Source organism: Sinohyriopsis cumingii, unplaced genomic scaffold, assembly GCF_028554795.1.
Source record: "Sinohyriopsis cumingii isolate HCF-2022 unplaced genomic scaffold, ASM2855479v2 utg000360l, whole genome shotgun sequence".
Lineage (NCBI taxonomy): Eukaryota > Metazoa > Mollusca > Bivalvia > Unionida > Unionidae > Sinohyriopsis > Sinohyriopsis cumingii.
In genome coordinates this window covers 3,129,676-3,144,142 of record NW_028315892.1, presented here as the reverse complement: position 1 = coordinate 3,144,142, position 14,467 = coordinate 3,129,676, and the positions used below count along the sequence as shown (strand labels likewise).

The 14,467-nt window shown below is 31.9% G+C and overlaps 1 protein-coding gene across 2 annotated transcripts in view; it reads left to right on the top strand.

Annotated features, from left to right (window-relative positions):
* The window catches only part of LOC149774261 (uncharacterized), a 33,944-nt gene extending 23,699 nt beyond the window's left edge, over window positions 1–10,245 (top strand). The window contains exons 4-7 of one of the 2 annotated variants that reach the window (XM_089945573.1): window positions 1,849–1,990; window positions 5,073–5,192; window positions 8,597–8,692; window positions 9,414–10,245. In XM_089945573.1, the coding sequence (XP_089801699.1) occupies window positions 1,849–1,990; window positions 5,073–5,192; window positions 8,597–8,692; window positions 9,414–9,505 (450 nt within the window). In that variant the 3' untranslated portion in view covers window positions 9,506–10,245. Of the gene's footprint in view, window positions 1–1,848; window positions 1,991–5,072; window positions 5,193–8,596; window positions 8,702–9,413 lie in introns of both variants that reach the window. The other variant, XM_089945572.1, reaches the window with a different exon arrangement.
* Window positions 10,246–14,467: the final 4,222 nt, after the last annotated feature.

Genomic DNA, 14,467 nt, shown 5'->3' with positions numbered 1-14,467 from the left:
AACAGCACTGTTGAGGACGAACCTGGTCTGATAGAGACAAATATGCTTCTCATTGTTGGATGAAACAAACAGTTTTTCTGTTAATGTGCAACTCTATGGGTATTTCAAATGTTAATTTACTTACGCCACATTATTGTGTGAACGAAGACGTTTTTGTGTGAATGTATGAGCACATTTACCAGTCTTTATATTAAACTCCAGATTGGTTTTATGTACTTGTAGGGGTTCTATTGGGATTACTGTACATATTTATTTTGGGTTTGAAGGGGTCTGAAGTGTCTTAGGATTATATAATAATTGCTTAGTTTGTTTGGTGTGGTCTCTTTTACTCTACCCCCTCTACTTTACATTCTACACGTACAACTCTGCTAGTCAATATAAGAGTTCGTCAGTAAGTGAGGATGATGGTTGGTAAATTATGGTGTTGGTAAATAGGCATGAGACTTGCTGAGTAGATGTTAACTTTGGTTAATAAGGATATTGCCGGATAATATTCAGCACTAACACTTAATGACCAACACGGTAAGACAATCGGGCTGGTGGTGGTTGGGGGGGGGGTAGAGGTTGTGAGCAGATGGGAATGGGACATAACGCTCCTACCTTCTTTATGTCCAGACGGTCTCTGTATCATATTTATAACATTTTTCACTCTAAAATTTCCACCATTATTCCCTGGTGGTAATGCACCATAGAAAAATATTTACGGGTAAATAACCAAATTAACACGATGCAGGGCATACGATTTTAAAATCTATGCCATTTTCTTTTTTTTCTGAAATGCCACTTTGAGTTTGAAAATTTCAGATAATATTCAGCAACTTAATTAGTGGAGCAAACGGAAATGCAACTGTGCGAATTTGATTCCTCGGTATGAGTATTCCTTTTGCATAGTTTGACATACACTATTTACTGAGTGTACTTTGACCACGATGAGATGCAAGCATTGGTTTACTCACTGAGTGGTTAATATGATGAAAGTATGTATCCAAGTGTTTCTTTGATCGAGTTCAAGCCGTTTTAAAGCTTATTTTCACACATTAAATCACACATGTAACGTTTTTCTTAGCAAACATTTCCATAGTAACGGTAAAACATTTGTTTGATCTATTGTGATAGTTTTAGATCTTATTTAAGAAATCCTCCATCAGACAGTATTCAGATTGCAGCTCTTTGAGAAAGTTCAGTCATAATAAAGTTACGTTTGCTATTATTCTAGGTGATATGTTAGTCCATTTAGGACTATTAATCTATTTCCTGTATAAAGTATAATTATAAAATATTCTAATTTTTATCAGCATATTTGACATGAAAACCTTCTCCAATAATTTGTATGTCTTTTCTGCTCTTCAAAGATTGTACCAGTGTCAATACACCTACGCAAGTATTAAAAAGGGTTTAACCCACTGTACGTACATTTACATGACACACCGATTGACCTTCTATTGTCTATTTTCATTTAAACTTTGCAATTGAAAACAACAATTGTTTTTCATAGATCTGTAAAATGTGTGATTTAATCAAAATTTGTATTTCAGAGGTCTGATACCTAACTTGGCTCCGGTAAAATTGATTTGCATGCTGATTACAAATGAAACAAAATAAAACTAAATATTTATTCAATAATAGATTGAAGGTTTTTCTTGGCGAACAAATTGTTTGAAACTTTAAATCTGCATTTTAATGGTTAATATTGTAAAGTAGCACCAAACGTTTCCAAAAGGAAAATATCTTTTAAAGGTTAAATTGAATGCACTAAGTTGCAATGCGTAATGAACATATTTAACATTACAAATGTGCTTGAAACGCAATTATCTCAAACAAAAACATAATGAATATGTTCTTTTACAGAGCAAATCAAGAATAGAGTTACCACATGGAAATGAAGCTGGTACATATAGAGCCTGTATTGAGGGTGAGACCCTAAAGTGTATGAAAAACTCATTCGAATGGGAGAAGTGCGAAAACGTCACTATAGGATCGAAAAGAGGAAGTATGACATCATTTTATCTTTATGTTGATTCTTATATTAAAACATTATGCACTGCCAAATGCGACTCCTTCAAAACAATTTTGCCACTAGTAGCTTTAAGTTTTAAGAGCTTGTATACGCAGGGCCACTGTCCTGCTAGTCCTACGTCCGCGATACTCTAAAGTTCCATATATTTCAACTTTGTCGCAAAAACAAATTCCACTGACTAAACATTTTATCAAATCAAACCGCAAATGGTTTGCACGTTTCATATACACTCTAGAAGGACTGACTATTTTTCTTAACGTTCTCAAGATTTAGACTTTATATCGCTGACGGTCATTTTAGTTTTCTCTATGTGATCATAGCTGACAAAATGTTATACTGGAAGGTTTTAGCCTTACAGGAGAAGAGCAGTGACTAATGGATTATATATATTCCAGGTACTGAAGTTTGCTAGCTCTGTCAGGTTTAATATATTATTTTGGATAATCGAAATACATAGACACGTTCTTCAAACTAAAAAATATAAACAAGCATAACTATTGCTCTTAAGTTGTTAAATATCCTACCAGAGACAGAACAAGATTGATAGAAATCGCATGTCCCAGGACATTTGAAACTTTTAACAAGACCTTTTTTATATTATTTTGCTGCTTCTTGAGTTGGACAATATACAAACACACAAACAAAAGCAGCATAAAGAGACTAAACAAATATGCATCCCTTCGTATTAAAATTCAAAAACAAAACGCTGTTTTTTTATTTATATAGTTGTGTTGTCTGGTTGATTTTAAAACATTGTGAGTCAGTCTAATACACTGTTTGACTAAAGTTTGCTTTGTTGTTTTGACCTACGTTTTATAACCCATGCTTGCGTTATGACAGATTTATAAATTTTGGCAAAAAACATATGCGATTCCCTTCAAATGTTTATGAAAGAGCACCCGATCGTTTTAACTGTAGCCTGCCGCACACCATTATTTCGAAAAACTTGATAAGAATTCTGTAGCCAGGAAGGATGATAATAATGACAAGAATGATATAAACCTTTACCAACGATAATAAATTCGAGGAGAAAACAAAACATGCATCATAATCTTCCAGTATTTTCTGGTACTGCTGTAGTTTACTGTATTATTCTGCTATTCTATAGTTTATTAAAATAAAAGTTTTAACACATTTGCATAGATCATGATAATTTTTGAAATAATTAGAAAACTGGCATTCTCAGACATTAAATAAATCTTTCTTGCCATGTCAATGCACTTTTAAAATTGATTTTTACGTTAAACATATATTCAGTAATAGTTTCTCAACATTGTAAAATTTATCAATACAATCGTTATTTCTGCTTCCGCCTTCCCGGATGTCTCTTATTAACACTTTTACCACAATCATATCGACTAATCTAATTGTATATTGTTTTCTAAAGTTGTGACTTAATTATGTGATATTTGCATTAAAGCTATTGTATCTTTCTGTTAAGTGACCAATAATATCTCATCTGAAATGTTACCAGTCTTTAAAAAGAAATCATTATTTATTTTACTGAATTTTATGATTTGTAAATACTTTAAAACGTTTGTTTAAGGAGTCAGACTAAACCTTTTCTTCGCTGATGCTTTGTCTTATTATCTGGAAAAGATTTCAATGATTTTATATCTTTGATTTTGTTATAAAACGTATTTACTTCTTGGATTTGGAATTCGTCTTTTGATTGCTTGAACTTGGTTCATTTTAAAGTACCTATTTTGATGTCATAAAATGTATGTATATAGTGTTATATTTTTAAAAGACTTATATGTGAATCATAGTTGATTCAAACTGAAACCTTCGAAGGTTTCAAACAAACTGAAATTCTTTTTCTAATATTCTTATAAAATGATATAATGCAACAATAGAATGTCTAGGAAACCAATACTTTTAGTTTGTAATATGGAATATTTTTTTCCCCTTCTATTGTTCTCAATCGTTTAACAATGCCTGTAAAAGTAATTAATTTTATATATGTGCGTGCATAAATTGTACATAACTAGTATTGTATATATTCATTCCATTCGTAAGGGTATATATAATAGCATACTAAAGTTATGAGTTATACGAAATATTAAACCAGAGCGGGTTAAATACTGCACAACCGAACATCGCACCTTTCTAATAATGCATCTGCTTGTGCTCTCTTCATTTCTGCAATCATTTTATTGTTTTATTCTTTCATCACCTCTATTAGAGTAAACATGTAAACAAATACATGCCGTTTATTAATTCTAAAGCATTAGCAATCGTTGCTCCGATTATTTTTAACAATGGCTAGGGAAATTCAATTTTGACATTTTCTGTAATATTACCAATTTACAGGTGAACTTTACGCCTAATAGCTTTCATCGATCTGTACTTTCTGTATATCATGGGCGGTAAAAGTATAATTGTCCTTCGTTCTAAAGCACGAACAACAATATTTATGATAAACACGATCGATATAATATGTGACTTCAGCACGGATATGCAACGAAAAGCTATACATTCTTGATTTTGTTTGCATCGATAATTCATATTCTTCTGGTTTTCCTTTTGTAAAGAGATATGGCAAAACAATTGTCAATTACGATCTCTTCTTAAAAAAAAGCCAGTAATGGCTGAAAGTCAATATGCCAATGAAAATTAAAGAAAATTAACACAATATTATCAGAAACAGTACCAAAGTAGAAGTTGCAGGGTCTAAAAAAATAAATTAAAACCGTTTATAACTGTCGGTGGTATTAATATTTCTCATCCTACCGAAAACATAACGTACTAGTAAAATAAACTTAAATTCAAAACGACATTACCTTTATAATACACACACACACACACACATATATATATATATATATATATATATATATATATATATATATATATATATATATATATATAGTAGTTACTTGTTTTGCAACTAATTTAGGTATAATACAAGTACCAAACATTTGTCTATTGATTACGAACAACCTATACTGGTTGCCTGGTTGTAGTTTAATTATACAATGCTTCATGTATTATGCACGCAACATACAACAAGGTTCAAATGTGCTATATGAAAATGTATTAATGTCTTTTACAGATAACATCACAACAATGTCCGACATACCTCAACTGAAGACAACTAGTTATGTGATTGTTGCGATAGTCTCATTGGTCCTATCCATTGTGATCACCATTCTAATTAAACTATTTTGGAAACGTAAGATCAGTTTTCTATCTCTAAATAATCGCAAATATTTGTATATGTAATTGACACGGTTGCATCATTTGTGATATATAAATGCGTTAAACGAGAAACAAAGATGGCTTTATCAACATTCCCCATATATTTATTTTATATTTAATTTATGTTTCGAAGAAGCGAATTGAAAACTATATCCCTTTGCTTCTTCACAGCTGAAATAGGTGGATAGTGCATAGAGGGGATACAATATATTTCATCGTTCCTAATAAATAACAACTTTAAGGAAATCTAAATTAAGATGTCGTGGAAGATGGAGGAAAGGAATGATACACATCTTTACGTGTAGGTTCAGAAATGGCAAATTATTGTTTGCTAAGGATGGGTTTTGCATGGTTTATTTCATTCTGAACACGTTGCAGGTTGGTCTCTCTCTCTCTCTCTCTCTCTCTCTCTCTATATATATATATATATATATATATATATATATATATATACCAATATAAACATGAATATGTGATGTTGTGTATGTGTTTATGCACGTATTCATCCGTTTAAATACGTAGTTCGTAGATGTGTGTTTCTCTCTCTCTCACTCTCTCTCTCTCTCTCTCTATATATATATATATATATATATATGTATGTATATATAATTTTATTCTTGTTTTATACACAATCTGTATCAATATGTTAAACGATAATGCAAGAATAGTATATAATACAATAAGTAATGAAATTTAGCTAGTACAGGTTAAGAGATAAGAGGATGAAATGAACAACTATGTTCGGCAAAATTTGATATAACTGAAATAGACAAAACATTCAAGAGACAGTATTACTTCAACTGCTTTCCAATTATGGCAAAACATTGATGCGATGTATTTTGTTTTTCAGCAGAAACAATTTTCATTGTTTGGTAATAACAGATTAGGGACAAAATTAGTTTGCTCATCATATACATGTATATATATTTGTTTCTTTCTTTATCGGTATATATATATATATATATATATATATATATATATATATATATATATATATATATATATATATATATATATATAATTGTCGGGATGATGCTTAAACACTTTAATATTTGTGCATATATGAAATTGCTTACTGCATAATTACTGAAAAAACAAATACGTGGCACCGTTGAAACTAGTCACAAGGGTGCTAACCAGATTACTGCGATCGTTGTGTCGTTTTTTGAAAAACACCCAGAGACAATTTATGAAAGGTTCTTGTAAGAGTGTGTAAAGAATATATTCACCCTGCGGCACACGAAGATAATTCAAAGCAACTGATCATTTCTTTAAATGAAATATAAATGTTGCAAGTTAGAGACAACATTTCAAATTTATAAGGAATAAATAATTATTTTCAAATATAAAACCAATATATGGTCTTGGTTATTTTCTCTAAAAAGACCACTCCGGTGAAACGAGTGTTTAGAGCGATCGAAAAAATGGTGCTAAGAGTTGCCACGCATAGTGTTAAGCATTACAAGGTTAATGCTTGGACTGATAGGTTTGGTTCAGAATAATGTGACCTGGTCGGGGATGATGCTACACATCTGCAGTACGAATCCCCATTGATATACATCACTATACAGTGCACCTGCAGACAGTGCTGACGCTTCTTATTTCCTGACTGGTTTTCTAATAACTACTTCTTCAATGACATGTGTCATAATATGTTGTTCTTGATCTTCCGCTGACGCCTGTATCGTTTTGGGTTTTGCTGATTTGCTTTGGTGTTAGTTTTCAAACCAATGCTGTTTACCAATAGTTTACACGGTCGAAGTTAGGGCTTGCAGATTACACATCCTTAAAATACTGTTTCTTATATTTGTTCCAAGGCATCATCGAGTATTCTCAAAATTAGGCATACCCTATCCTCCTCACACACGCCACTTTATGTCGGGTATTTTCTTCTAAGTGCTTTTGTTTCCCTGGGATGCTAGCCCATCTTGCCTAAAAATACTAGTGTGTCCTTGCTGCCACCCTTCTTTAGTGTAGCTTCCAATATTGAGAAGTTATTAGGATAAAATGTACTTAATTGTTTTATTGTAGTGGTGTACGAGCGTAATCAAATGGTCATGGTTACACTATTATTGGAAACATTACATTTAAAATAAATTAATACTTGCTACTTGACTAGAACAAAATCAAATTATTGACTTTAACATATTCCTATGCCACTAGTAGAACACTGGCTAATTTAAAAAAAAAAAAAAAAACCAAACAATACCTATATATTTAGTAAAACACTCGAAAACAACAAAGTTTAAGGTTGACTAATCGTCTTATATACAACATGTTAGGTTTCTAGAACTATAGTGGCATATTGTACTTTTTAAATGATATGCTTCGTCGCTATATCTTATGTGTAAGTAATAATTGTCATGCTTTATCGCGGGAAGTGACGTAACCAGTTGCAATGCTGAGCATTATGATTATACTTTTAAGCTGTTATTTCTCAAAGGTGTGCAGAGCCTACAAATGCTTAAAACCATATGTTTTAAAAACATATCATTTATGTTATTTAGCTGACAAATACATCTGCGCAATCTTCAATACGTAAATACTACAGCAGGACATATTGAAAATATATTTATATCGTCTTAAACCTATGATTGCTTTTTTTTCTTAAAGATCATTGTTTCGTAACTGCAACTTACATATTAACAATTTCTGGTTCATTCACAAAACAATTATTTTAAATTCTGCTGTATTCTCGACGTTACTTTGTGCCTCATACACTGAATTTTAAATATTACAACATATGCTAACTATCCTTGTTTTCCAACAAATACGTATTATTTCTTATTCATAGCTTTTGACAATGCTATCTAATAAGCTACATTGTAAAATACATTGCATAGTATATTTGTCTTTATCAGAAAATAATCATTATACTTTCCATATACTAATTTTGCACTCATTTGCGAATTTTCTTAATCCAAGCCAAAGTGAAAATAAGATATGCAATTACTTTTGATCTTCAATAATTTTCAGGAGACCTTTGCAAAATCACTCTGTACATTGTATAAAACATCTATAGCATGTAAATCTGGATATGACAAAATCTGACAATGAATTAGATATCTTTCATATCCTTGAATTAACACACGTGTCTTATTATATTTTGCTTGATCCATCTCATCTATTTATAATTTCGACATTTATGCATTTGTTTATTCAATTTACGATTGAAGGCATCATTATATTTGCATATGTTTGGATATTATTTATTTGTATAGGAAATTTAAGTTACATTGCTTTCGAGATGCAATTTTTTTGAGACTGTCATAGCATATCGCATTAAGAACAGTGATTCTGCAAATTTAAAAGTGCACTTTCACATTTAATAACAGGTGATCAGATTTCGTTATTTATTGTATACATATTTTGGAACAGGACCTAAAAAACCTACAAGTGTAGAGACAGAACCAAGAACGAGAGAACAATCACCATTACAAGAACCATTATTGCGACGATTGACAGATGTTTCTGGTCAGCATAGTAAGACTAAAATCTTTAAATATAAATGATGTAGACTATGAGAATGAGAAGGTTACATTTTCGTTAGGAGATAAAGCACTATGCATACAAACTCTCACTTTTAACAATTTGGAATGTTGTGAGGGCGAACAAAGAAAACATAAAGTTTCTAAAGAAAGGTACTGCTATCTAAACTCATATGCTGCTATTGCTTTCTTTGAAATATTGTTTTATATTCCATTCTATGTTATTAATGTGCTGAGTGGGTTAACTTTATTATGCATAACATTTCTATGATGTTTCTTCAATATGCTTTGTATATCCAATGCATTTGGCGAAATTATATGTTTGCCATTATTTATGAATAAATAAGCTTGCTTATGTGACCAAATAATTATGCAATATAGTAATATGACGTATAATCCCAATGGATACTATATTTTACATTATGAAACTAATGAAGGTTCATTTGTTCAAGAAAGAACGCTGCCTTTTGTTATTACGCGTATGCCTACCTACATCTTTCTGCGTGGGTAGCTGAAGGAAATTTCATTTTTTTCTTCAAGTTCCATGTTATTGATATACAATGTATTGGGGACTGTTTTAATCTATTTACCTTCAGTAATTTTGCAAACAGAATCACGTGGACTTTCGTATATCATATTATATTGATCACGATTGTCTTATTATAACGTGGCAAAGCTTTGAGATTGTTATTATGTATTTGTTGCAGATGGTGAAACAGGACCCGATGCTCCAGATAGAGCACCTTTAGCACAGGCGGAGGACATAGAATTGCAATCAATAAGACATGTACATCATTAGCTACATTTTAAATGATCCTCTACTGTAATAACAAGATGTTTTTCGAAAGTAAGGTGAGAAAATAATGAAATGATTAAGTATAGTTCTTTTAGTTATAAAAACGTAATATCACACCACTGAAGGCAACAGTTGAAATATTTTAAACGGCGCTAACCGAATAATATGGAAGTACCTACATGTATTGTTATGTTACCTTGACTGATGTTGGAAGTAAATTATTGTGTAAAATCCTTCTTAAAAAGTTGAAAACAGTACCTGTCACGCCTGCTTTGGACTCATTATAACGTATTATTGTTGTGAATCAACAAATAGTGAATCTGGCCACCTGGTTATATGCCAAAAGGGAACTTGGATCAATTAAAAGATATGATCATTTTCTTTGAAGATTGCAGTTTTCAGCTATTAGAATATAATGCAATGTTGACGAATAAACTCTACCGATTTTGTTCATACATGTTTACATTTATTCTAAAATTATGTGATATTTTCCATTATAATTTATTAATACGCCTATTGATTGTTGTTTGGGCATAGCTTGTACGTACAATTTATATTTAACAAAAAGCCTGAAGTGTTTATGTACCTGACTATATTAATAATATGTTGGTATTGGTATCTGCGTTTGTTCGAATGAATCATGTAAACATATATTTTGTTGTTTTATATGAATAAATAAATGTTTGTATCGAAGTTTCTTTGTTACTAAAGAGAATGGCCTCGTAGCGGCAACGTCTATATTACTGACGCATTGTTCATTTCGTCAGTCTTCCATCTTTCTTGTTTTTTGGTATACTCTGGAAAGTTGTCTATGTTACCTTTCTATGCCCATCTCTTGGTGCATGTTTTTTGTTTTTGTTTTCTGGTCACATGTTTGGTGACTCGAACAAGTACTACTTCGAGTTCATTAAACCATAACTCTAATTAAAATCCTTGAATACACTTCGCTTTCTATCTCATATAGTGAATATTATTATGCGAATTCTTTTCTGTTTAGTTTTTGACAATAACACAAGCAGTTTTCTTTCGTTATTAATTATTGATTCTTAGTTTCCTTGTAAAATGCGTTGAAATATATCTTAAAGGTTAGTTTGTTGTCTTACAAATTTAATAGTATTATTGATCTGTATTATAGAAATCAACATGCTTTAAGATATAAAACTGGCACTCAATGTTGACATTGGCAATTCAAACTTAAATGACACCATGACCAATACATACGTTTTTACAATCGATAATAAATAGGATCTCGTCATTGGTTTGGTCAATGTGCACATTTGGTCAATAACTTCACATTTACAAATAGCGCAAAAATTCCTTAATATAAGATGGCAGTGAGTTCAGTGGTTTCCTCCATTCAAATATACGAATAGTTCCTGAAGATCATAGTAACATTAGCGGTGTACAAAGATATTAAAGTTAGATATTTATCTGATGAAATAATGTTTGAACGATCTTTTAAACATGTAATGAAGACATCTTCCTGACGTGTATATTTCATCATTTCATCATTTTATTAAGATTAAGAATGTTTTGGTCAGTATAGTAAGAACTTTGATCGACTGATTTCATGATTGAATTATTGTGGTGTTACGGCGTCCCAGCACTGTAAGGCTATTTAGTGCCATATAAATGGTTATTTGCTAGATTATGCACAGCTTTGAAAAGATTAATTATCTGTCAGCGATATTAAAAGCGAATAATTAAAAACGAAACTATGGGATAGTATATGTAATATATGAAACGCCCCGATCGAAGCGGAATGTAAATGGTGTGTGCCAATGAATAGCTAGATAAATAAAGGTCCGTAGGATGAATGACAGTATATATAATGAATACATTTCAAAAATGTAGCACACAATTTATATTTTAGAATAGATGTTTACTTCCTTTAAGAATGTAAAATGCAAGACACATTTACTGTTTCGAAATAGTCCTTCATGTGTCGAAAATGTAGAAATGGGTTGTAAATCCAAGCAATGTATCATAAAGTGATTTATATTGAGGAGATCATTGCAAGAAACGTTCTCAGGTGGGTCTTCGCGTCTTAATATGAAGGAGTGTTGCATATATGTATGACGAGTTCTAATTATTGCAATGACTACTTTGTCCCTAGGGATGGCTTTTTATGATATAGGTCAGTCACCAAGAGTTGGCTTGATGACACAGAGTTTGTTTAGCAAAAATATTCCTCGATGCCCGTCACTTACTAAACAACGAATTTTTGATACATGGTTTAATATCAGAGTATATTGTTTTAAAATCATATCGTTGCAGATATAGAGCCATTTTAAAAGCGCTGACTGCTTTTTCATTAAATTTGATACCATCATATCTAGCTAACCAAGAGTACATTATGTCTTGGGAGGTACACAGGTATGTTTGATACAAATACTGGATTTTCCAACTTCATATTGTGTAGTTACTGAAATATTGATAGTGAATCTGTGAATATGGCAGTATTTAAAATATGATTGCTTTCTATATATATATTTCAGAACAAGGTCTATTGCCATGATTTATGTTGTAAAGTTTGATACACAATCTTACAAAAGAATGTTTGTATTATGACTTCCACTAACGAATGCAGCGTCAGCCATTCCTTTATCCTTTGACCTATGAGTATAAAGTCCAGTGTAGTTATTATATTTGGTGTGGATAAGAGCTTTGAACGAAGGAAGGTTTGTCTCAGATTTTTCCGTCGTATAGTGCAAAAAGTACTTTTGGGTTTGTAAGTAGCCATGAATGTATTAAAGATTATAGATGAGTCAACCTTTTGTATTGTCAAAGTTGGAAGATATTCTAATGTCATCGGTAGCTACTGCATTCGTTCTGCTTTGCCATAATGATTTGTATTTGGTTTGAAGTACAGCCAAAGGAAAATAGGGTTCACATGGTAGGATGTTACTTTGCGGGCTTACTGTATTGATGGATGTGATAGAGGAGGCTATTTTGCTTCAGCTACAAGACTTTTATATGGGGATGTCCTAAATCTCCCCAGAGCGAGTCAGATTCCTTAGCTGTGAATTGGGTCAATTAGCTTCTATAATCCAGTTTACATCAAATGCAAGATCCTTATAAATTTAGAATTTCTTTTCCATCATCATCACGTGCAACATGCATTACTACCTTTCGTAACTCTAGAGATTTCAAGCATTTGGCTTTCAAGTTCATTATGTGTGGAAAATGGGTGAGTTTTCTGTCAAAGGCAATACCTAACAACTGCAACAACTAGTATGAGTGTTCCGGTCAGCGTAAGTTTAGGTTTATCATGATGTCTTCTTAAGTTAAATAAATGCCTATATACTGTTTGGACAGTTCGAACCGATGCCATTGGAACCAACATTGAATATTGTGTTATTATTAATGCCGTTTTTTTAAACTGTATACGTATTATTTCATCAATAACATATTTGGAAATCATCAACATATATGAATCAATCTACAAGAGGAGCCAAACACATCGTAATGCTATTAATTTTAATGCTAAAATTCGTTATAGTCTCCTGCTCGCATATATCAGGGAGTGTGGAACCCATCACTCATTGAATTCTCTGTTCGAGAGAACGTTAGTTATAAATGCGGGCTGACAACCTTTTAGACGAAGTGCATGTATACTATTCACTATTCTGTACCTCCATTTTGTAATTTAGGCCTGTTCTAAGTCACATGAAACATATACTAAATCATTGCAAATAAACGTTTCAAGTCTAACCAGATTATTAATGTTAATAAGGCCATATCGAAAGCCACTGGTTTCTCTGTTTGATACACACAACTCATGAAAGCAATAGGACGGAAGATGGTAGGTTATGTGCTATCTTTATATGGTTTTGGGATTGTTATTATTGCTGCTTCTTTCTAAATTTTTGGTATATTACCAGTGGTCTATAAATCCTTGAAACATTCCAGAAAGAGAGATTAGTGATGGCTCTGGTTAGTGTTTAAAAACTGGTAATGTATTTCGCCACGAAAAATGGTCGTGTACAAAGCTTTTATAAATTCCAAAGTTAGCATAGTTGATTATACCTTTTTGAATTTGTTATAGTACATATTAAATGGATCTTTACTGTGTTACTTTTTAATCTACGAGAGTCTGTTGAATAATGAGACGATTATGAACTTTTAGAAAATCTACTCTTTCGTTTTGAGTTTTTTCTTCTTAACTTTAAATGCCAGACAGAATTTTCCCCACAAACATCTGTTTTGCGGAGGATGTTCTGTATTGTTGTTATAGGCGAACGAAAGTTTGAATTGAAAACATATTTTTTCGTAATGACTTTTATATTTTTTGATTGTATCGCGAGATTGAACCCAGAATATTAGGTACCCATCTCCAAGTTCGGGCGTACGATGATTGTTAAATGTTCACAATACTTCTCGGTGTTTTCTAATGATGTCTTTACATTATTTAATGAGCTATGGTTTGGGGGTTCGATTAGATTAAGGATGGATTCTTATGTAATCGCGATTAAAATAGTTGTAAAATGATGAGAAATCACTGTTGATTCTAGTTTTCAAAAGGGTTTCAAACTTATTTAAAATTCCAGTTGTATCTAGTTCAAGAGGCTTATCGAAACGGTTATATGTTTTATATACATTAAAATATCAGAAACCTTATGACAGAAAGGTTTGTATACCTCAGTTTGGTATTATTAAAGAAGTCGAAGGAAGATGTCTAACACCTAGCAATGTTACCTATTTCAGGAAGAAATAACGTTTTGCTTCAAACAGGTTGGGAAATACATAATATCGAAACTAGCTGTCTTCTTTAGAAAGAGAATCAATACATGTTATGCACTCCATTTAAACATTGTAACCTACTGTTATTGTACAGAAATAAATATTGAATCCACATGTCGCAGACACAGTACATTGGTCAGCCGAGATGACAGAAAGTTAAAGCAACATTGATGTGTACAAATGTTCCTCTTGAACATCAAGTAAATGAAGCTCTTTCATGCA